Source organism: Podarcis erhardii (genome assembly GCF_964252035.2).
Source record: "Podarcis erhardii genome assembly, chromosome: 1".
In the NCBI taxonomy this organism is placed as follows: Eukaryota; Metazoa; Chordata; class Lepidosauria; order Squamata; family Lacertidae; genus Podarcis; species Podarcis erhardii.
In genome coordinates, this window is record NC_138497.1 from 39,107,619 (window position 1) to 39,132,724 (window position 25,106).

The 25,106-nt window shown below is 38.7% G+C and overlaps 1 protein-coding gene across 1 annotated transcript in view; it reads left to right on the top strand.

The window, feature by feature from the left end:
* STXBP6 (syntaxin binding protein 6) overlaps nt 1-25,106 on the top strand; it is a 99,105-nt gene that overhangs the window by 66,151 nt on the left and 7,848 nt on the right. The window contains exons 3-5 of the mRNA XM_081866471.1: nt 4,581-4,711; nt 6,807-6,972; nt 24,148-24,305. Coding sequence (XP_081722597.1) covers nt 4,581-4,711; nt 6,807-6,972; nt 24,148-24,305 — 455 coding nt within the window. The remainder of the gene's footprint in view (nt 1-4,580; nt 4,712-6,806; nt 6,973-24,147; nt 24,306-25,106) is intronic.

A 25,106-nucleotide genomic window follows, 5' to 3' on the forward strand; every position in this document is an offset into this window, starting at 1 on the left:
CATGAATCATTAAATTCTAATATCAAGATTAATTTGGCTCCAAGTTTTGTCAGACAGAACAAGTGGAACCTGCAGCAAAATGTTGCAGCATGCAGTACTCTGGTCCCAGGCTCCATTCTATTCCCCCTGCCCAATGGTTTCGTACTCTCACGCACACTCCAGTGGTGGCCATGGCCACTAAGCATGCGCAGTCCTCGTTTGACTGTTTCTGGAGTTAGGTTCCCCCCCCCATTAGTTTTTGTTTGTTTGTTGCTTCTGCAAATGCAGGCGTACCTGCCAGTACCTGCCTTGTCTGTGAATAGTGCTGTTTGGCCACATCAAGATCAAAGGCTCAGAGAAAGGATTCCCTATTACAGTGGTACCTCGGTTTAAGAACAGCCCTGTTTACGAACGATTCAGTTTGCAAAACCGGAAGTAGTGTCCTGGTTTGTGAACTTTACCTCAGTCTCAGAACAGAAGCCGAATGGTAGATGGGCACCAGCGGTGGGAGGCCTCATTAGGGAAAGCGTGCTTTGGTTTAAGAATGGTTTCGGTTTAAGAAAAGATTAAGTTTGTAAAGCGAGGTACCACTGTATAGCATGGTATTTTTCTGAAACTGATGTAGAACTACAGAAAGTGCCCCCTCTAGTGATCAGTGAATATCGCATTTGCAAGCAGTGCCTTTTACATAAACTATGAAAAAGAAGGTTTCGTGCTTTTTTTAATCTAACAGATATTTGGGGATATTCTGTTTGAACTTGCTTATAAATGAAGTCATTAATCAGAGGCCTTACTTCACCACATGACTCCATCCTTATGATTGCATTGTCTAGAAAATGAATCTGAAACTGACAACAGGGAGTTGCTGTGTCTATTTCTTACTACAGCTACTGACATTCCAAGATACAGGTGGCCTAGTCACAGTAATGCATTATAATACAATTTAGAAGTTGCACAATCTACTTTAAATCTTTCTGTGTATGACTTGCATGAACTGATGTAAAAGCTTTCTTTTATCTTTAAGCAACCAAGTAGTGGGCTGATTTCTTTGTAAAATGGAAAATGGAATACAGACATAACTGCAGTCTTGATGTTTCACTCGCAGTGGGGAAGTTTCCCTCATTTCACAGTTCAGCCGAAAAGTCCTTTGGCAGCTAAAATGTAAACAATTGTGTAGTAATTATTTCCTTCTTATAAGAGTTCTGAGACATCAAACACTTAATTCTATGCATCAGTTCACATTTTGATGCCTTCAGCAGTTTATAAATATATAGATGGCTTTTCCAGAGAAGCAATCAAGCTGTTTGTCAAAAGATTTCTGATTACCAAAAGAATTTTACAGTTCGACTTTGCTGGCTGTTTAATTTTCAACCATCTTTGTATTTGAACTTCTCGGCATTGGCTTGAATCCAAAGAACACATGGGCTAGTTTGCCACTCGCAATGAAGCCTTTTGACTTGTGTGCCTCAGAGAGCAGGCCCCAAGCTACTCCGCAAACTGAAAAATAGTTTGTGATATGTAACAGGGAGGCTGCTAATAAAAGTCAAAAATTCAAGTTGTTGGATGGCATCAAAAGTAGCGCTTTACCTTTTGTCAAGGTAAGATTTAGTATTAATTTTATTAAAATTATATAAATTTAATGAAAGTATATTTGGATATCAGCCACAATTTCTGCTTCATTTTAAAAGTGAGAATGTCAAATTTGGTATATGATACATTGCTAAAGCTTTATAAATATATTAAGAAACCTATAGATAAAAATAAAAATATGAAGCACTTCCAGGTGTGTTTATTTTAATTCGCTTCACTGTGGGAATAAAGTCTGTCAGGCGATTGTTCTGTCAGCGCAAGCTTTTTGATTTGCCAGGTCGAATGATCTCTCCTCTTACTCCCCCCCCCCCCCAATCTTGCTATTCTGGAAGGCTTCTCCTGAACCTGTCCCCGTCACCTGAGCCAATTTGTGGGAGGTGCAGGGCAGAGAAGAGGGAGGGAAATCTCTGTTGCACAAGCAGAAGTCCTTGCACAGGGCTTTTGCTGATGGGTATTATTAGTTGAATCCCATCTGTGTAGTTTCTGCCCATCTCATGACAGATTCATAAGTTGAGCAAGGCTTGCTACGCACCTGAGATACATTGGGGCAGCAACTAAGCATCAGAGAAGATAATCCAAGTCATTCCCAAAGCACACTTTCTTTCATCCTGATTTTAGGGATATGGTTTCTGAACATGACAATATATTGAACTTCTTAAGAACGGTGAAAAGCTCCTCCAGTGCCTTTGGGAAAGCGTCTTTTCTCATTTCTTGCCCAAATCAGGCAGTGTTAAATCAGTCTAAAATATATTTCTTCTGCTCAATATGAAGATCCAATTACTTGTGTGTTAGTAAAACCTAACCTTGTGTTTAAACCGCTGATGATGTATTCTGGGAAGAAACTTTCAGAATTGTACACTTCAAGCAGATTATATTCTCTCTTAATACATGCAAACATGTAGGACCCTGATTTCTTGCAGGCATGTCCTACCCACTGAATAATGAATATGATCACCCCTACTGATTGATTTCAATCTTGAGCATGTTTTCATTTTTCTTTATTAATTCATTTAGAAGATAATCCCAAATATGGAGTTACGCTTGGCTGTTCACTGCTGGCTATCTACTTCCAGAAATAGATATCCAGCAATATAGTTTTGTATAAATTATTCTTGATAAATAGAAAGCAATACAACTGACAAAGATAGCTATCTGTTAAATGGAACAAAGTAATCTGATAACCATATCAGAAGGACAAAATGTCTAGTGAGATTGCAATCTTCAGTTCCTACTCAGCTGCACAAGCAAAGACATTTTTTTTAATAACCTGATACCAATCTGAAGCCTGCTTCTAATGTGCATAAACTTTTTTGTTCTACCAAATAATTAATATAGACCTAATCCCTCTTATCTGATTGATGTTGGAGCAGTAAAATGGTGATTACTCAGTGCCTTATTACTGACCTGCATTTAAATTGCTTTGATAAGCATACTTTGATCAAAGAATAGAGACTTGGGATTTTGAGTGTATTTAAAAACTAGCATACTTTAAAGTATGACTATTATTTTAGTATGCTACTGGTATTCTTACAGGGTTGTTCTAAAAATAATAATTAAAATCGATTTGCATGCAAAGATGTTCATGTGCTGCTTTGAAACATAACATATGAAAACAAAAAGCACAGTAAGTCAATTGCAATATTTCTGTTGCTATTACATGCACGGGGGAAATATTTGTATATCAAGAAAACGAGTACCTTGTATATCGAGAAAACGAGTATAGTGAAAGTCCAGCAACATTAAATAATCAAGCTGTTTCATATCAGTACTAAAAGCATAGCCATTCAAACAGTCCAGCAATTTAATGGCATTTAGTAGGATAGATAATAAAGGATTTAATCAAGTACTAATCCACCCTACAGACAAATTAAATTGGTGCATAATATTTTAGATTCAGTGAGGAAAGTGTATGTAAATCAAATTACACCCAAGTACTCTTCTGGAGCATAATATGTTGATAGACCAGGTCACTATCATATTGTTTTGTTTTATGTTTATTAAGCAAATGGCTTGTAAAGGGTTCTTCAAAATATACATGATTTTCCTGAAGAAAACAGATCATGATGATCATTGAGTCATAATGAAGTAGACTCAGTTTTCTGCACTGCCTTTCCTCATTTATACAAGGCAGCTTAAAAAAACTACAGCTTCATGCAGAAAAGGTCAAGCAATGGGCAGTATCCATCAAAGTAGTTCCATTAGCAAAAGGATTTCTAGCTGTGCAACAGAACAATCCCCTCTTTCCTCTCCCTGCATGTCCCCTAAATGCATTCTGGGGTTCCCGCCAACCCTCTGGAGCAGATTTAGAGAAGGCCTGGGAGACCCATGGGGAGAGGAGAGAGAATGCAAACTCCTTTACACAAATGGAAATCCTTGCAATAACAGAATTACTCATTGGAAACCAACCAATAAAAGCCAGCCACAAATGTTTTATTTTTTTCTTTTTAAAAAAACTGCACCATAAATCAGAATTAAAAATCAGACTACATAGCTAGGGAGACATGCAATAAATCCAACCTCTAAAGGAGGGATGTGGGAACCTCAGGCCCATGTATATCTCAAGGTCAAAGATGAATTGAATTAGCCAGCAATTGCAAAATAAAACATCACATGGGACAAGAACATTCAAAATTATTTTGAAGAAACTGCAGCAGTATATTCATTGTCATTAAAATTGTGAGCCTTTGATGGGAATTATAGTCCAAACATCAGGAGGGCACCAGGTTGAAGAAGTCTCTGCTGGAAGTAGGATTAGGTTTTTTGTAGGAGAATAACCACACTGCTTGCTGTTCAGCGGCCAGGACTCTGGTTACTTTATTTTGAAGTTGCCTAAAATAGGTTGAGGTCATTCTTGCAACAGGGGTGTGAGGAACAGGAATCTAGGTTTAAATATGTTGAGGCACGCTTGTCATGATTTATTGGAAACTGTCAGGTCTGTAAACAAGCCTGTTTGCAGTGATAGAAACCCTTCTGTATGCTTAAACATGGATTTCTTTGTGTTATGTGTACAGTGACGAACAAGAAACCTGCACAGGCATCTATTACAAAAGTCAAACAGTTTGGAGGTTCCACATCTTTTGTCCGAAGGTCGCAGTGGACGCTTGAACAACTTCGCCAGGTTAACGGAATAGACCCTCATAAGGTGAGTAGTGACTTGTTCCCATTTAGTGATATTCTGTTTGTGTGATGCTTCATATCTTTTATTCTTCCTGTTTTCCAAAAGAAAAATTCACCCATTTGATATTTTTTTAAAAAAAGAAAACCAAGTCTTGTCCTGGATGTTTTTTAAGTGCAGCCGTTTAGGACCTTAGGTATCGATTCCAAATGCTTTGATTTCCTTCGTAAACCTTTCTAGATTTCATCACTTTTCTGTTTGTTCACCTCTGCTATTTTAGGAAAAAGAAGTGTTTGGAATCCCAGTGTGTGTGAATGAACTTATCCTTACCTTGTAGGCTTTCATGTTCTCTGCTGCTGCTAACTTCCTCTTGTAATAATCTGAATCACTATTTTGCCCCAGTGTTGCATTGGAAATTTAATTCATATATCCAGGCAAGAAAACTTGTCCTCTTAACTAAACATATATCTTTATGGTAAATAATGCTAGAAGCAGTCCAAAATAATTAAAAACTATAGATTTCAGCAAGGTGTACCATTTTTAACCCTCATTCTTCCTGCTGTCTCTTTTCTTTGTACAGTAGTACCTTGGTTTACAACCATAATCCGTTCCAGAGGTCCTTTTGTAAACCAAAAAAGGTTGTAACCCAAGGTGCACTTTCGCCAATGGGGCCTCCAAAATTTTTTTGTTTGTAATCCCAAAAAAGGTAATTTCGTTGTCCCCAAGAGGGGGCAATGACCATAAAGATATTTTATTATTATTATTATTATTATTATTATTATTATTATTATTAAAACCGGGACACGCACTTCCGGGTTTGACGTGTTTGTAATCCAAAACGTATGAAAACCAAGACGTATGCAAACCAAGGTACCACTGTACATGGGAGACAAAATGATGTCTGACTCCATGCGTACTAGAGAGTGATGATCCTGCTGATAGCATGCTAGAGGCACAGATAGGACCATCTACATGCTGCTTCAAAGCAGCACTGGCCCAATGTGTCACCTGATGATGGATCACGCTACTGTAGCTTGACAAATGGCCATCTCAGAACCAGATTGATTCAGTGACCTAGATTGCATGCAGCATTCAACCACAGTTCAAAACAGGAATAGTCAATGTTGTACCCTCCAGGTGTTGTCGGATTTCAGTCCCCATCATCCCTTGCCATTGGCCATACTCACTGGGGCTGATAGGAATTGTACTCTAATAACATCTAGAAGGCACCACATTGGGTACCTCTGATTTAGAATTAATTGTTTTTCTTTCCTCCATGGCTGACAGTGCCATGTGAGGGAAGGAGGAAAGAAACAACAGTTTTATTTGCCTTGATGTGTGATCCTGGAATCCTGGTTTGCTTCTGGCTAAGGTTCGTTCTTGGCTTTAGCATTCATGACTTGTTTGGAGAAAACAAACGACAAGTCAGGTTTACACTCTAAATCAGACTCTGGCTCATTTCATCCCCTGTACAGTGGTACTTCGGGTTACAGACACTTCAGGTTACGTGTTTTCGGGTTGCGCACCGCGCCGAACCCGGAAGTACCGGAACGGGTTACTTCTGGGTTTCGGTGCATGCGCAGGAGCGCCAAATCGTGACCCGCGTATGCGCAGACGTGACACTGCGAGTTGAGAACGTGCCTCCCGCATGGATAACGTTTGCAACCCAAGGTTCCACTGTACATCACAATCAGGAGTAGGGAAAGAGCAAAGCACTTGTGAGCATTATTTTTATTCCATACGATTTATATACCATTTTATTGTTAAACTGTGGTTTAATCAGGGGTTTGTTTGTTTTTCCAAAAAATGGCTTAACTGTAGGTGTGAACTGGTGTTTGACTCTTCGTATTAAATGGGAGTGGAGTTAGCCAGGTTAAACAACCTCATGACATCTGTTGCTGAATTTCCTTTAGCAATTTTGATGACTTTTGTAGTAGTTCTAGTCATGATATTCTACATTATACTGTAATATGGAATTGCATACATGACATACATTTTCAAAAGTTGCAAGAAGTTGGGCTATATAAAATTAGCGTACATCATTTTCTTTAACATTTGCTTTGGGTTTTGTTTTTTTTAAAAAATATCATTTCTCCTGTAATTCTAATATTATTCCTTCTAGGATTCCCCAGAATTTGATTTACTATTTGAAAATGCTTTTGACCAATGGGTAGCAAGCACAGCCTCTGAAAAATGTACATTCTTTCAAATTCTCCATCATACCTGTCAGCGGTACCTTACAGACAAAAAGCCAGAATTTATTAATTGCCAGTCTAAAATTATTGGAGGTAAGTCTTTGTGTTTTGATTTGAATGGGTGGCTCAGCTCATTTCAGATCATTATACTAATGAATTCTTCTAATGTGTTATGCCTAAAAATCTGCAGTGGCTGAGGCAATCCATCTGGGTTTCAGTGATAGTTGTAAATATAGCCGTTTACATGAAATTATCAAAATCTGAACCAAATAAAAGCTTTTATAAATTGATCTGATGGGTCTTAAGCCTAGATTTCCCAGATTTCTAGCTACTTGCATGTAGTACCTCTTGTTTCAAAACTGCAATTTACCTTGGAAGAAATATTTCCTATATAATTATTTCTTTCCTGGCTTTAATCTGTGGTGCTTTAGTGCATGAGGATACTGCCTCCAGTTCGTGTCTTACTTCTTCCAGGTATTGATTTAAAAGGCTGAAAATTTAATTCCTTTCTCTGCTGATTTTGTTCTTTCCCATTTAGCAAACATTGATTTTGCCAGTGTTTCTTAAAGAGCTAAATTAGAATACGTGTTGTCGAACAATAGCCACTTTCATTTATGCACTGCTTTATTATGCCAAAACATCTTCGTTTATGTACCAGCCTTATTGATGTCAGCAGAGCACGCAAGTGCAGCCGTGCATGTTGTTGCTTCAGATAACAGAAATCTGTGTGTTACTCTCCCAGGGTTTGTGATAGATGTGTTCCAATATCTTCTGGTTGTTTCCAATGAAATCCCTTGTAGTCAGATTTGCTAGCTGTTAACTGATTGAATTGGCCATTGAAGTCTTTAAAGCAGCTGGAGAAAAACATGCCACCCATAAACTTCTGCACCAAGTTTACTTTTTATTTGCTATATCCTGGTCACCAAAGAGAATCTGGCAGCACAATTGAAAACTGCTCCAGAGCTGCTTGTCATTTAAGATCAACTGAACTTCAGAGATCCAAAATGACATACAGTCATACCTCGGGTTGAAGTAGCTTCAGGTTGAGCGTTTTCAGGTTGCGTTCCGGCAACCTGGAAGTAACAGAACGGGTTACTTCGGGGTTTCACCGCATGCGCAGACGCTCAAAATGATGTCACGTGCATGCGCAGAAGCGGCGACATGCGCAGACGCACAGACGCGGGTTGCGTTCTGCTCAAGATGCAAATGGGGCTCCGGAACAGATCCCGTTCGCATCCAGAGGTACCACTGTACTTTGGTAATGCATTATATAGTTTAATTTTTCTTGTTAAAGGTATGGTGGTAAAGAAAGATGTAAATTGACTAAGTAAATTTTATGTGAAAATAGTTTTGGAAAACTGCTATAATGGAGTATATGGAAACTCAGCTAGGGGGATTCGAGGAAGTCATTTAACAATGTTAACAAAAGTGGAATCATTATAGCAAGGGTAAATGTTTGTTTGCTTGCTTTTGATGTTTTTTGTTTGTTATAAATTGGAAAACTAATTAAAAAAAATGGGGGGGAAAGGTACAGTGGTACCTTGGTTTTCAAATGCCTCCATAGCCGAACATTTTGGAACTTGAACAACGAAAACCCGGAAGTAAATGTCTCGGCTTTTGAACGTGCCTCCAAAGTCGAACAGGAAACGTGGCTTCCGTTTTGAGGCTTCCACTTTCAGTGTTCAGTTTTCGAACGTTTCAGTACTTGAACGGATTACATTCAAGAACCGAGGTACCACTGTATTATCAATAGGAAATGCTTCTTTAAATCCATGTGACCAGAAAAATTAGGAATATTTGGTGGTACTGCTATGGTTAGCCTATTATTCATGGTCATTTTTGTACTCAAGTTCTCTGTTAAAGAACTTCTTAATGCTTATCTCTAGAATTGTGGGAAGCAAAGGGAAAGGATGATTGGATTGAATAATACTAAATAATTGGCTTCCTGGGTTTCACTTGAGGCCAACTATCCAGAGCAAGTACTAGATCCACCAGAGGTCTAGTGCCCTTCATGCCTTCTTCCTTGCTCAAGTGAAAGGCCATGGGCACAAATACACGCTGGAGCTTCAAACACGTGGAAGTAGCATTGGCATCTACGTTGAGAAATTAGCCTTTAGTGACATCATTCTGGAGCAGGATCTTTTGTGCCTCCTCATTTCCTCTTAACAATGCTTTTGGCATGTAGCATAATATGGGCAATATCAGTTCCAGAACTGCGATGCATACTTCTTAAACATGGTCTTTTGTTCTTTTCCATAATACTACATTAGATTAAGTGGAAAGTTGATAAAGAAATGGGAGGGAATGGTAATAAATGGGTGATAAAAGGGGTGGTAGAATGTGTAGGGAGGTTTTGACTTTATTTTTGTATTTTGATTTCAGAAATTATGTTGAAAGCTGAGGCACAGGGATTTGCCCTTTAACTTGTACTGAGAAGACAGAATTCATTCAGTTTTTCTGCTCTCTCTAGTATCCTCCTCTAGCACATAGCTGAGTCCCTTATCATCCAGAGTTCCAGCTGCTTCCCTAGCCAGTAGGTGATGTGATGGACAGACCTGGGGGTCATCCTCCTGGAGACCCTGTAGCCAATCATGGCAGAGTGGTAAAACAACAAATCAGGAATGGGTAGAGAGTAAAAAGGTAGAATTTGACAGTTTAAAGGGCCAATGGTGCCTGGCTAGAGAAGCAGCTGGGAGGTTAGAGGTTTGTTAGATTTAACTTGGGAAAGGAAGAGATCCTTGAATGGGGCTAGAGATAGGGTTTTTTAGAAAGGATTTGATTTATTGGAAATAAGTAAAGTTCTTAATTGCATCTGTATAACTAAGTACTGTACTAGCGAAACCACTAAGCTTTATCCCTCATAGAGTGAGTACTTTACAGTTTTGTTCCCATCATGCCCTCATCTTTATTTTTACCCCAGTTCAGGAAATAAATGGTCATAGGACACCCACAACAATAAGAGTCCTTGTTGCTGAATTGTAGTAAACAGTTCCACAGGCACAGAATCTCTTAATTTAGATTTGTTTCTGATAGGGATTGTCTTAAATTTAAACCATCCAGTAATGTAACCTCGTTCCCTCCTTTACTAAGGGAGCTTGCCACAGTTAGCCTTCTTGATTTTAGCAATGTGCTCCTCAAATGCTTTTTTAGTGTCCCTTATTGTATGATTGCACATATTTTGCCTAGAAATGGTATGCATGTGCAGTTAGATTGTTTTTAAATTAGGAAATGAGAAGGCAGTCTTCTTATTTAATCAGCCATTACCTGGTGTGTAGACCTTTGGAAACCATCCCAGTGCACATATTGATTTACTGAGTGGCCCTGGCAAAGCCACAGTTTGTCAGCCTCTACTCACTATCTGCAATAGGGATGTTATGACTTATGATATAAAGTACTTGACAAATTGAAGTGCTATATAAATCCCTAAATAGATAGACCATTAAGTTGTGAGTATTGCAGGCTCAGGAGGCCCTGCCAAGGCATCTCTCATGGCACCAACAAGATAAGATTTCACAGACTTTGCTTACAATTGTTTGGTGCTCAATAGCAACATTTTCTGGTTTAGGAAATTTCTGTAGTAAAGCAGCTATTTTCTTCCTCCTTTTGACTTGAGGCTTGGTGTTGAAGAAGGTGCATATCTGCTTGAAATGCAGTAGCCTTTAAAAATGTGACTTTTCCTCTGCAACGGAGCATTGATTATTAAATAAAAGAGCAAAATTGTTATCTGCCCATATTGTTGTAGATGGTTGCTTAGCTGTCAAGAAAAAAAAATCATCCTAGTTTTGAACTTTGCATAAAATGTTGGAAATTGTGCTAAGGGAGTTGCTGCAAAATAGAAATTAAAACTTATTTGAAGTATGTCAAATAATGGTGCTATCCAGTAGATCCACTTAAGTATTGATTCCAGTGGGTCTAGCCTGAGTACGATGTAGTTGGATATCTCTCATCATGGATTTCTGACACCAACATTGTGGCTTCCCTCTTGCTGCTTACATTTTAGGGCACTGTGAAACTGGATAACATTGGTGATTATTCCCAAGGTGGATATGGATTGCTGTTAAAGCAATACCTTTGCTGGTTGCTGTTCAAGATATTTTTCTCTTGGCACATCTACCATATAAGTAGTTGGTGAGAATACAGCAAGACAGGAAAGTTAGCAGCAAGGCCCACATATATCACACCAGACTCTAAACTGAAGTACAGTGGTGCCTCGCAAGACGAAAAACTCACTAGACGAAAGAGTTTTCCGTCTTTTGAGGTGCTTCGCAAGACGAATTTCCCTATGGGCTTGCTTCGCAAGACAAAACGTCTTCCGAGTTCTTGCGAGTTTTTTCCCCTCCCCCCCCTTTTTCTAAGCTGCTAATAGTCGCTAAGCCGCTAATAGCGCTAATCCGCTAAGCCGCTAATAGCCGTGCTTCGCAAGACGAAAATACCGCAAGACGAAGAGACTCGTGGAACGAATTAATTTCGTCCCGCGAGGCACCACTGTACTGCTTTTTCATTATTTGCAGTATTTCATCCCATAGTAGTTTCAGGTTACTTATTCCTATCTGAGTACATTCCTGCCATCATTTTTAACTCAGAAATGAGCAAATCATTAAGCTTTTTCATGTCTTTGAAGAAAAAAATGCAGTTATGGACTATTATAGTCATGGTTATTTAAGCTAAAAGCATGACACTAGTGTTGATTACTTGATTGTTATTTTTGTAACGTTCTGGCTAACTTTAGGTCAAATGGTGTAATCAATCATTTTACATTACTTCTGTTCTAAGAAAGCTGATATCTGTGCTATATTCTTAGAAGCTGATTTATTGTGGAAGGATGTTATAGCTCATTTGAGGAGACTGCCATTAAATCGTAGATGGTAAGAAAGGTTCTCATTCAACAATATTTTCGCCAGTAACTTAAAGTTTTATGCGCTGCTATTTCAGCATTATTTTGCATAGCTTTCCCTAAGGTCCAAGAACTGTAGCTGATATTAAAACTGGCACAGCATCGCTAGTAATTTTCCTCTCGTAGAAGAGGGTTTTATATCCAAAATACACTATCAGCATATTCTGCGATGAATCCCTCAAATTTGGAAATGCCACTGTTACAGTCTGTAATGAAAGTCAAGAGCCTTTAATTCTTTCTGAACTGATGTCCTTGTTCTGCAGTAAAATATCTACTTTTAATTATTACTTTGGGCCCCCAGTTTCTGAACATAACAAATCCCCCGATGTTTCCAAAATGTACATTTCCCTAGAAAGCACCCAAAGCAACAATCCTAAGTGTTTATAGGCAGATGTAAATCCCATTTAGTTCAATGAAGCTTATTCCCAGGGTGTTGTATCCCACAAAGCTCTACTCAAAGTAGACCCATTGAAATCAATGCACCTTATCCATGTCTATTAATTTCAGTAGGTCTACTCTGAGAATAGCTAACGTTTGATATAAGTGAAGGTCCCTTTCCAGAATAACTTACAGCTGTTGCCAGATCAACGTAAATCACATTGGGCAGTTCTGGAGTGCAAATTTATTTCCCTGAACTGGTTCTTTTTTTCTCTCCTTCAGCATACGTTGCAACAAATTGCTTGTTGAATACAGGTGGTTTTGGGGGTGGAAAACAGAATGTGGATTAACACCCACCTTCCAGCTTCATGACCTTGATTCAGATCAGGGACCCTGTGACTGCTGTTCATTAAAAAGAGAGAGAAATCCCAATCAGAAGTTGCATGGAGTTTGACCCAATTTCCTATTTACACTTGGATTGTTTCAGTAAAGGTAGCTAGCATGTGAGCTCCTGAAGAACACAGTTGCTGACATCTGCAGGCAAAGACTAGGACTGCAAAGTTTTTTAATGGAAGGCGTGTAGAAAAGTAAGAGAGCAAAGAACTGGGAGGTGGTAATTGGGATTCAGCAGTGGGCTGCTCACTCTGCTTCCTGCTCCCAGGAGAACATCAGTTTTCCTACTAAATTGCAAGAACTCACTGGCTCAGACTCTGAGAATTGAAAAAGCACACCTACCTTTGCTTCCTCTAACCTTTTTATCCTGGACAGCTGGCTGGAGTTACTAATGGATTATCCAATTCTATTTCCTTGGAGGATATTTTGCCACTGTGATAGTTAATGAGTCATTTGCTTTTCACCAGCCAAGTATTGGCATAGATTAGCAAAGCATCCTATAAATAGCCCACAGGGTGATGCTGATAGTTTCATAAAACACATTTTTAAAAAAATACATTTGGATTTTATTTATTTATTTATTTATTTATTTTATAAATATTTATTGAAAGTTTTTTTTTTAATTACAATACAAATAAAGAAACAAAATAACACATATCATAACATATTTTCTTAACTTCTTTGGACTCCCTCGCATCTCCCGCTCCTGCGTTCCTAGTTTATAAATATCTAACCAGCAAATTATCACCTTAGTTCCATTCTTGTTATCTAATTTTCCATTTGGATTTTAGATTCATTCGAACTTTCAAAAGTGCATACACACACGTTTGTTTGTTTTTTTAATTTTTAAAAAAGAGCAGAAATTTTATTCTGCTAATCTTACATGAGTCTTGGTGTGTTCTGATCCAGGCAGACCAACATGCAAAGAAACTGAAAGCAGATCTTGAAGTTCTCATTCCATTCATGTGATAGAAGCAGAGTGAGACTTACTACAGCTCCTCCCAATTTGTTCTAGTTTAATGTGACATGAAGCCATGGGAATTCACTCTCTTAGGATTGGTTTACTGGGTGAGAAGTGGTATAAAGACCCGTAAAATCTTCCCTAACGTTTACTTCCACTGGAACATGCTGTTTCCACTGTAAGTAACCTAATACAGTATGTTTGTGTTTGATAGTGATAACTACCATGTTAAAAATGAGGAGGTTGAATGTTTCAGTAGGCATATAATGCCATCTAGGATTCAATGTAGCCTGGCATCTTATTTAAAGGGATTTTTGCCTATGCATTCAGCATTATTAATTTTATAATGAATGATTTTAGAGTGTTGTTTGTGCTGTACTTTTGTACTGTTTTATTGTTGTTAGCCGCCCTGAGCCCGGCTTTGGCTGGGGAGGGCAGGATATAAATAAAATTTATTATTATTATTATTATTATTATTATTATTATTATTATTATTGGCAGTTTTCCTGGCTGGTATTCATCTACACTAGCTTGCTGTACCAATAAGGCAGTGCAATATTGGTGCAGCATGATAAATGCCTGCATGTGTCACAGTGGATACCGTCTTTAGAGGAAACATCTCCTGCTTTGGACACTTGCTTGAATTGCCACATCACTTGTAGAAGAGGCATTCCCCAAACTGACGAATTCATTATCTGCTGACCTTTACAAAGTATTGCCTGAAACAGCCTGTTTTGCACTGCTTCACTGCAGGGCTACAAATACATTAAAACATATAGATATAGATATTCATGTCCGTGTTAACATCCCTTGTTTTTGTAAGTTCTGAGTCATCCCCCACTGTTGGCCAAAAGGGGCAAAATATCTCACAGGAGAGCTGTCTATACAGAAACAGTTTCTCAGCACAATTTGCTTTCATGTTCATTGTAAAACTACCCTATCCTCTGATATTCAAGGAGGTTAAAGTGTTCATATAGCACTGCTACTTTAATTCAGACATTTAATAAGCTTAGCTGATGAGGGTCAAGGCGATTTCCCCAAAGGAATGGGTATGTTATTTTCAACTTAGCTTGCTCTGGCAGATGCTAAGCAACGCATCCCACTGAAGTTTCCTTGTCAGAAGTTGAAATTTTTGCATGTCAGAGTTCATAAGCTTCATTGCTCTTCTCAGTAGCACAGAAAAGCACCTTGTTAGAAAGTGGTTAGGCAGTTTACCATGTTTTTGGTTTTCTTCCACGTACTAACTTAACCAAAACAAATAATCTAAATATAGCTGTTGCCTCATTGTTAGAGCTAAGAAGTGCTATCAGTTGCCATATTGTGGACATGTTTGTGTGGAGTCGTTGGAAACCAAAACAGGTGGAGACAGGAGCAGGGCCACACCCCCAAATCTCAGAAACAATATGGGGCTTAGGACTGCACATACGGTACATGCTAATCTGGTAACCTGTGCCTTCATTATCTCAATTCAGGCATTGCCTTTCCTGGTTAAACAAATACCTGTGGGCAGGAGAGCAGATAGAAGCATGCTGGCTTAGTCCTGGCTCTGTTGCCCTCCATGTTTTCAAAGACGTCTGTCTGCAATGGGGAAAGCCTTTTGTACTCATGGAGATTTCTCATGTGATTTTCCATGAACTCTGATTTTCCAGAATTCTGAGCAGGACCTTTTTTTAAGCCGGAACTAAACAGAACTTAGTTCCCCACACCTCCCAGGTGGGCTCCATCAGTATCCATCCCATCAGTAGATGTCTGAATAGGGATATTGGAATGAATGTTTCTACTGTGTAAATGCTACGAGCACGAAGTGAGAGGTTAGAAAATAAATAGTGTTTCAACCTCTCGTGAATTTTTGACCAGGAATGCTCTGTGAAGTTTATCACCGGGGCAAATATTAAAGCACTGGCATGAAATGAGAGTGCAGGTCTTGGTTGGATGATGGTATTATTTGGGTTCATGATATGGTGGTTGTTGTTGTTGGCCCATCTGTTCAGTCTGTCATTTCAACTTGTTGGCCTCCTTTGTTTATTTTGCCGAATTGGTTTTGGATATGGGGAATTTGTGTGTTTTTATTCATAAGAAAAGTTACATGTTCTTTCTCCAGGAAGGTGAGGAGACAAACTTAGAAAATATTGAAATGTTGAAGTAATGTCTTCATTTATCTAATGGCCACAGGTCTATGCAGAGTGCAGTCCTTTGTTTGCCTTCATAAGTGGGTACAAACACCCATTTCTCTGATTAAGGAGCTATCTGTTAGGATTTATTCATATGGACTTCATTCAATTTTTATTCAACCTAGTCTTGTAAAACTTTCATCTGTGAGGAATACATTCAACCTTGTGTTTTATCATATTTTGTTCCTTCAATGCTATTGCTGCATCTTTCTTTAACCTTATTCAGATTTCTTCAGTAAAGGTTTTAAAGCTCTTATTATTATTGTCTCTGTCCTTCATTGATTCAGTCCTCTTTAGTATCTTTTTCACTGTAGTTTAGATAGCTATTGGCAATAGCCTGAACTCAGAACCATTCTTGCTGTGTCCTTTTGAAGACCATAGGACTGTTTACAATATAAAAACACAAAAATGCATAGCATACGAAAGAGAAAGGGGGGAAAGACACATACACTGCAAATTTTTCAGAGCTATTACTGATAAAGCTGTCCTGAATAATTGGTTTCTATTAGTTTATTCTGATTATTTGTTGACCAGGTCTTTATTTTGACAATAAATAATCTAGGAGTCAGAATTCTAATATTTGAATTGTTAACCACATCACGAAAATGCCCAGGCAATACCTTTGGTGCTTAGAATATTAGTAATTACTTTCTGGAAATGGACACCACTGAGATGTCCACTTATAAACGTAAGAAACCTTTAGTGATTATTATTACTATGAAAACATGGTTTGTAAATCTGTTTCATTATTTCAGTCCCTGTTGATGAGAGAAACATGGCATAGCTAGTGAAATGCCATCTTGGGCATATGTGTTGGGTGTGTTGCTCTCATCCTCTCCAGCCCAGTCTCCAAGGCTTAGGCTCATTGTGAGAGGCAGGTGTGCACTTTTTGCAGGTCCTCTCTAAACTGCCTGATCAGATGAGTGAGCCTTTGTTGTCTGGTTGACTCATGTAGGACTCAGACCTGAGTTTAAATGCCTGCTCAAGTACAGATCTGTTAAGTGGCCACTATCACTTGTCATTCAGCTTCTACCTCCAATCTAAAAAATGGGAATTAACCTGCCTTCCATGATCTACCTTCCTTACAAGTTTGTTGCAAAGGTAAACAAGCTTATAAATGAAAGTCCTATGTTCTCTTTGCATTATTGAGGGGTAATGTTAATTAAATTAATGGTTTAATACTCTAAATGTCGTGACGCAGCATTGTAGCAGCTCTTTCCAAGAGTTACTGCCTGCGACATAGTCCCTCCTGAGTTCCACTGCAACAAAGACAGAAAGGTGAGACAGCTACAGTGTGGTTTCAGTTGTGCATAATTTTGTGGGAATTGCTGCTGTGCTACATGACTGTTCAGTGCAGGCAATACTGAAGCACCTCTGCTCTTAAATCGTCTCTGAAATGTGTGCAGTGGAGAAAAAGAGAAACCTCCCTGTAGCCTTTCTTGTTTGTACTACTTGGCTTGGGCTATTTGATACCTAGTGCAGAATTAATGAGAGAATGGCGGCACTGTGGAAGACCTGTCAGTTGATTCCACATTATGGAGGGAGAATGAATTAGGAATACAGCCAATGTGTGTTTAAATGGCTCTACTTGAGCATCACTAATCAAATAATAGGGCTGCATATTAGGCCATATTATATGTCCCTATAAATGCATAAATTATTTGCTTACTTATTTAACAAAATTTATGTAACCTTTATTTAACAAAATTAATAGACGCAGTGACCGTTTTGCGTGTGGGTACATGGCTTGGCATAGTGTGGGTACATGGCTTGGCATTTTTCTGGATATACCCTGGCTGTTAGTTAGACCTTAGCCCTTCCTATCTTGCCAGATAATGCATTTCAGTATACATAGATTAAGTCTGTCTGGTTTTATCACCACTAGTTGGTCAACAGTTCTAATTCTACACCTGCCATATTAACGGATGTGATTTTGTGGAATGATGTCCTGTATAGGAGCCTCGGGATAACCAAACTACTTCAGGATAGCTTAGTCTTATATGATCCACACACAAGGTACAGGCATGTGGTAAAATCAGCATCGGGTAAATAACAAAAAACTTTTCTTTAAAAACCATAAACACACTTGGCGCATTGATTAAATAAGTTAAGATTTAATGACACCCTTTCATGTTTCTCCTTGCTGTCTTTCAGTCTGTACTCACAGTTCTGTCTGTTAAGGACATTATCTGACTGTTAGCGACTATTAGATGCATGTTACCAGATATATAAATGAATAGCTAGGATGAAAATAAAATCTATAGCGAGCATTTAAGTTTAGTTAATTGTCACTCAGAGGAGAAGATGGTGAAATGCAAACAGGGGACACAGAAAGGGCTGAACTCCTCAATGCCTTCTTTGCCTCAGTCTTCTCCGATAAAGAAAACAATGCCCGACCTGAAGAATTTGGAGCAAATGATTCAGCAGAGGAAACACAGCCCAGAATAACTAAGGAGATAGTACAAGAATACTTGGCTAGTCTAGATGTATTCAAGTCTCCAGGGCCAGATGAACTGCATCCAGGAGTATTAAAAGAACTGGCAGATGTGATCTCAGAACCACTGGCAGTCATCTTTGAGAATTCTTGGAGAACAGGTGAAGTCCCGGCAGACTGGAGGAGGGCAAATGTTGTCCCTATTTTCAAAAAGGGGAAAAGAGAGGACCCAAATAATTACCGCCCAGTCAGTCTGACATCAATACCAGGGAAGATTCTGGAGCAGATCATTAAGCAAACAGTCTGTGAGCACCTAGAAAGGAATACTGTGATCACCAATAGTCAGCATGGATTTCTGAAAAATAAGTCATGTCAGACTAACCTGATCTCGTTTTTTGACAGAATTACAAGCCTGGTAGATGAAGGGAACACAGTGGATGTAGCCTACCTTGATTTCAGCAAGGCATTTGACAAGGTGCCCCATGATATTCTTGTAAAGAAGCTGGTAAAATGCGGTCTTGACTATGCTACCACTCAGTGGATTTGTAACTGGCTGACTGACCGAACCCAAAGGGTGCTCATCAATGGTTCCTCTTCATCCTGGAGAAGAGTGACTAGTGGGGTGCCACAGGGTTCTGTCCTGGGCCCGGTCTTATTCAACATCTTTATGGATGATGGACTCAAGGGCATCCTGGATCAAATTTGGATGATGGACTCAAGGGCATCCTGATCAAATTTGCAGATGACACCAAACTGGGAGGGATGGCTAACACCCCAGAGGACAGGATCACACTTCAAAACGACCTTGACAGATTAGAGAACTTGGCCAAAACAAACAAGATGAATTTTAACAGGGAGAAATGTAAAGTATTGCACTTGGGCAAAAAAAAATGAGAGGCACAAATACAAGATGGGTGACACCTGGCTTGAGAGCAGTACATGTGAAAAGGATCTAGGAGTCTTGGTTGACCACAAACTTGGTGGTCAACCAAGACTCTTGGAGTCTTGGTTGACCACAGCCAAGAGTGTGACGCGGCAGCTAAAAAAGCCAATGCAATTCTGGGCTGCATCAATAGGAGTATAGCATCTAGAACAAGGGAAGTAATAGTGCCACTGTATTCTGCTCTGGTCAGACCTCACCTGGAGTACTGTGTCCAGTTCTGGGCACCACAGTTCAAGAAGGACACTGACAAACTGGAACATGTCCAGAGGAGGGCAACCAAAATGGTCAAAGGCCTGGAAACGATGCCTTATGAGGAACGGCTAAGGGAGCTGGGCATGTTTAGCCTGGAGAAGAGGAGGTTAAGGGGTGATATGATAGCCATGTTCAAATATATCAAAGGATGTCACATAGAGGAGGGAGAAAGGTTGTTTTCTGCTGCTCCAGAGAAGCGGACACGGAGCAATGGTTCCAAACTACAAGAAAGAAGATTCCACCTAAACATTAGGAAGAACTTCCTGACAGTAAGAGCTGTTCGACAGTGGAATTTGCTGCCAAGGAGTGTGGTGGAGTCTCCTTCTTTGGAGGTCTTTAAGCAGAGGCTTGACAACCATATGTCAGGAGTGCTCTGATGGTGTTTCCTGCTTGGCAGGGGGTTGGACTCGATGGCCCTTGTGGTCTCTTCCAACTCTATGATTCTATGATTCTATGTAACAGCTAAAAAGCAGTGTATGGTTTGTGTCTGTCAAGCTAATTTCACATTTCATGTAATACGCCATACAATTCCCCCGTTCCACTTAGCTCAGTTAGCATTTATCTCTCAATTCGTGTATGTCTCATTGGCTGCTCTCCTGTACACAGCTATACTGCTTAAATCCCTCTTAAGTCAATGGGAATCAATCAGCCTAACTGTACACTGGGTTGCCGCTTTCACCTTTATAATATTAAGCTGTTAAGGCTTACCATATGTGCAAAAGAGCCCATAGCATATAGCAAGCACTTTATTTTCCTGAAAAAACACATTTCAGAAGAGTGTACACTTGTTTCACCAAGTCTTATATCTCTTTCTGAGCTTAACTATTCTCTTGATGGATTGTGTGCCTTATTGTTCTCGTTTGCATGTAACATTAAGCAATAGTTAATGCTAAGTTATAGTTAATAAACCATCATTAAAACCAAGGTATCTCACACACAGTCACTCAAAGCATGGTTTGTACATCACAGAACAGATTCTTTCTCCTCCACTGTTGAATTTTAACCTGTTCTACACTAGTAGCTTTGGAGCAGTGACAGATCCTTAACCATAGTTAAGGATAGAGGTCCAAGTTCACACATAATACTAAGCCATGGTTAATGTTAAGAAAAGTTTATAAACCGTGGCTTAATGTTAGATGATCAACTTTAACTTTAGTTAAATAAACCATGGCTTATAAGCTGTAGCTTATTGTAATGTGTGAACATGGTCAGCATTGCTGTTTATTAAACAAAACAGAAGGTTTCGTAATATCCTAGTACTAGTAGAATGTGAGAGTTTTAAAATTCATGTATAAGAACTTAAAAATATGTACACAAGGAAATGATTAATCCAATTTGCATTTTAAAGCAAATAACCTACTGTGATAGACTGTTACATCTGATGATGCATAAACATTAAAATGACTTTGCCAAATACAGGAAGTTTTAATTATGCTTGTGTAGATTCATGCAGATCAGCTTTTTCTTATCTATAGTGCTTATCTTTGTTTAAAAAACTACTTATCTTCTTCTTAGTTAAGAACTATGGTTTGAAGTTACAGTTTGGCCCATCATTAAGTATAACCACAGCACAGAAGATTGATTTGTACAACTCTGTGGGTCTCTTTCCACCCCTTCTGCTTTACCAAATGCATAGCAATATAATGTACATTCTTAATCTAACACCATGTTTTTAGGACTAAATTTGAATTCGATTATATGTAAATGTCTCTATCTGTCCTGATCATCTGTGCTGGATCGAAACTTCATTACATCAAAGTAAGCTATGTCATATCAGTACATGCTACACTGCCTATGAATTTGACACCATTTCCCCTAAAATGTGATTGCTTATCTGCCTTAAGCCATTAGGAGAGTAACTGCAATGTCTTAATATTGTGATTTGAGCTATGCAAGACTATTGAAAATAATTTAAGCCCCTATAGCTAGAACAAACCCTTATTTGACCTACTTGTACTATTTATATGGTGGAGCATATGGCATCTCTACTTCCATTCATAATAATAGTACAACAAGAGCTGCAGCATTTAATCCTATTTTTTTATGCTCATGTTATGATTGCTTTCCTGAATAGTTGCATTTTCAGTCCAGAAATATTAAAAATTTCTCTAACTCTTATCTCCCCAGCAACACAACTCACAGGAGAGCCATGTGTATCTCCTCATAACTGTAATACTTTCCTTTCCTTTTAATTAGGTGGTGGTGGTGGTCTGTTACGTTTAGTTGCCAGTGTGTTGTATTTAGGAAGTATAAAACCAGAAACTCAGGCTTTTACTCTGGCTTATACTTCCTTAAGTGAAGCTTATTCTATCATTCATGTTATGCAATCAGTTGATAAAAGATGGGCAGAATTTTGAGACCAGCTGAATATGTGAGCCCTCTTACAGTTAATTAGGTATTTATTAGAGCTGTAAGCTAAGATTTCAAATATTGATTAAACCGCTTAATCAGGAGAGAGACCATCATCCATCATCACTTTGCTGTTTGGTAGAAAGCTCTATCTCTTGAATTTTTGCTTGCTATGCAGCTGTTAAAAACACAGAAATCAAAGAGACAGGTCAGTTCTGTCTTTACACAGGTAAACTCTGTTCCTGCTTTGTGCACTGAAAAACTTGGAGTTCTTGGTTGCTGAAATCATTGCCGAGACCATATTTTTTGCAACTCTAAAAATGCTTATAAAATTCAAAGTCCCTAAGAAACATCCCTTCCCACACTTCATTTTGAAATACCATTTCTGCTACATAAATTTAATGATTGATAGCCCACTTTATTCACAATACAACCATAAGAATTCCAATCTGGGACACTGTAGGAGCAAAGAAATGGACACTTCCTCCCTACTCTTTGGAAATAAATTGATAGGGTGTGAGCTGAAATGTTCAAGAATCAGTTGCAAGGCAATAAACAGATTTGCTAATGAGTGGACTTTTGGTTTAATAGCAGATTGTACTCATTTTGAAATGAGACACCAGTTCTCAAACCTGTTTTTATAGTAGTGCCAAACTCCTGATCATACGCGTTTGATTTACAAATGAAACAGTCATCCAGAACCAACTTGCTGAGACAGTCATACACAAGCAGTGGGATGGGGGCAAATAATAATAATAATGATTGTTTCCTGCTGACAAAATCAGTTGATTCTTCTTTTAAAACTACAAAGAGAGAGAGAGAGAGATTTGCTGATCAATTCCATTGCAAGACCATGACCTTTCTCAGAAAAGTGTGGACAATTTCTAAATTCATTGCATTGTTAGACCACAAGCAATGCAAACACTTAATAATATATTTTCAATACCAAATACTTTATAACACTACAGGTATGGAATGTATGAACATCCAGCCATTGATTCCTATGTATGAATTCTATATTTTATGCCACTGGTGCATTCAAAATTACATCAGAAATTCAATTGTTTACCAAAGTATATATAGAGCTCTCACATTTTGAAAATTGACTTAGTTATCCAGTTGTCAGCTGAAGCAAAGCAGTCAATATCCACATCAAATGTATATCAGACCTGAGAGCAGAAAGTCAAGTACAGTGGTACCTCGGGTTAAGAACTTAATTCATTCTGGAGGTCTGTTCTTAACCTGAAACTGTTCTTAACCTGAAGCACCACTTTAGATAATGGGGCCTCCTGCTGCCGCTGTGCCGCCGCTGCACGATTTCTGTTCTCATCCTGAAGCAAAGTTCTTAACCCGAGGTAATATTTCTGGGTTAGCGGAGTCTGTAACCTGAGGCGTATGTAACCTGAAGCGTATGTAACCCGAGGTACCACTGTATCTAATCTACAGCTCAAACACTGGCAGAAAACCACACATGCAACAATCACACCTCCAGACATTTTAGGCCACAACCCCCAATCATTCTCCACCATGGGATATAATGGGCAGAGGCTGTGGAAGTTGAAGTCCAAACAAACTTGGAGGGCATCAGGTTTGGGGAAGATGTAAGCTGAGAAGAAAAAGAACATGTACCGTTCTCAGCTTCATAAAGTGATATTTTTCATCAGGTTTGTTTCAGCTTTAAAAAAAATCAAAAAGGTATTTGGGAACATGAGCATTTGTTTTATTTTTTTCTTTTGAGACTTAGGCTAGAATCCTATACCAAGTACCTGGGAGTAAGTCCCATCCAACTCAGTTGGACTTCTCATCCAGACATGTATAGGATTTCTCTATTTATTCCAGGAAAAGATGGCAAAGCTCTGTTCTGTGAGTAGAACTCCACTCATGAGTCTCATAGGTTGAAGAACATTAACTCAGTGGTGGTTAATGCAGAAAGTCTCTGTTTCAATCCATGGCATTTCCAGGTAGAGCTAAAAAATGGTGCTGGATGAAGCACAGGAGAGTCATTGCTAGTCATTGTAGACCTGTAGTCCCTGACATTAGACAACCCTCCTAACATGTTGTGTGGGCAGGGAGAAAAGGAGAAAGTGTGTGTTTTGGTTTGGGACAATTTACCTGTTTTGGGGGGGGGTGGCTTGCTTTCATTTGTGTACATGTGTGTCTTTTATTTTGTGTTGGTGTAGGTGTAAGTGTTTTGCCCATTTTGGAGAGGATTTTGAGCATCATCAGCTGGGTATTCTGTGGTGCCTATCATTTCCAAATGTGTCCATGGGCCCAACAAGTATGGGTCTCCTAATGCAGGCAATATTGAGCCAATTGGAGCAATGGCCTAATAGAAGATAAATTCCTGTCTTCCTATGATCCAACCTTGTTAGTTTTATATCAGAGTTCTGATATTAGAAAATGTTGTGATACATTTGATCATGTCATTCGCAGTCCTCACGTAAGTTTTCCATTTTTGTTTCTAACAATTTATTATTTTTATTTTTATTTTAGGAAATAGCATATTACATTCGGCTGCAGACAGTGTAACCAGTGCAGTACAGAAGGCAAGTCAAGCTTTGAATGAGCGTGGTGAAAGGTTAGGTCGAGCAGAGGAAAAGACAGAGGATATGAAGAACAGTGCTCAGCAGTTTGCAGAAACTGCACACAAGGTATGAAATTAATAAAATACAGCTTAAGGAAAAGGACAAGAAATCCTTAATATGGTAATAACTTCTATGAGAAGCAGGTTGCTAGGAAACCCCTAATATTAATATGCAAGATTGTTTTCACATATTGCTGTCAACTGTTTAATCTCATCAAAAGGTACCAAACCCTTGTTGATAAATGCTGGCAAAGGGGCACATTCTGACCTGGTAAGTTAGCGCTGGCATTTGTTTGTTTGAAAAATATGCAGTGCACACTTCTAGTGCCTGCATATTGAGGTGGGGCAGGGGTGTTTTACAGCAATTAAGTAAATCAAATAAAGCACAACATTCCATAAAATGATGTAATACAACAGAGATGGGTTCAACAGATACAAAAATATCAGATAAAAAATTATATGCCCCAATAAAACACATGTTTGCTGGAATACAAAAAAGTTTTTACATTCTCTTGGAAGATTCTGAGGAAACTGAGAATATGGTGTGAAGGCTAATGTTCTACTATGTGCATTAACTAAATCTGAGGTAGGGCCTTCTCAGTAGTGGCACCCACCCTATGGGTGGTATCCAACTAAGGCTGCAGTCCTAACCATGACTATTTAATTCAATATGGTTTACTCCCGGGTAAGTGGGGTTACCATGTCATACTCTGAATAGACCCAGAGAAGTCAATGCCAGTGAGATTTTTCATTATAAATAACAAACACAAACAATCCAAGTGTAAGTTAAAAAATACTAGTTTTCAGAGCTGCAAATTAACAAATCATACACTTACAAAGTTCCCCAAATATTTTAGATTTAAAAATA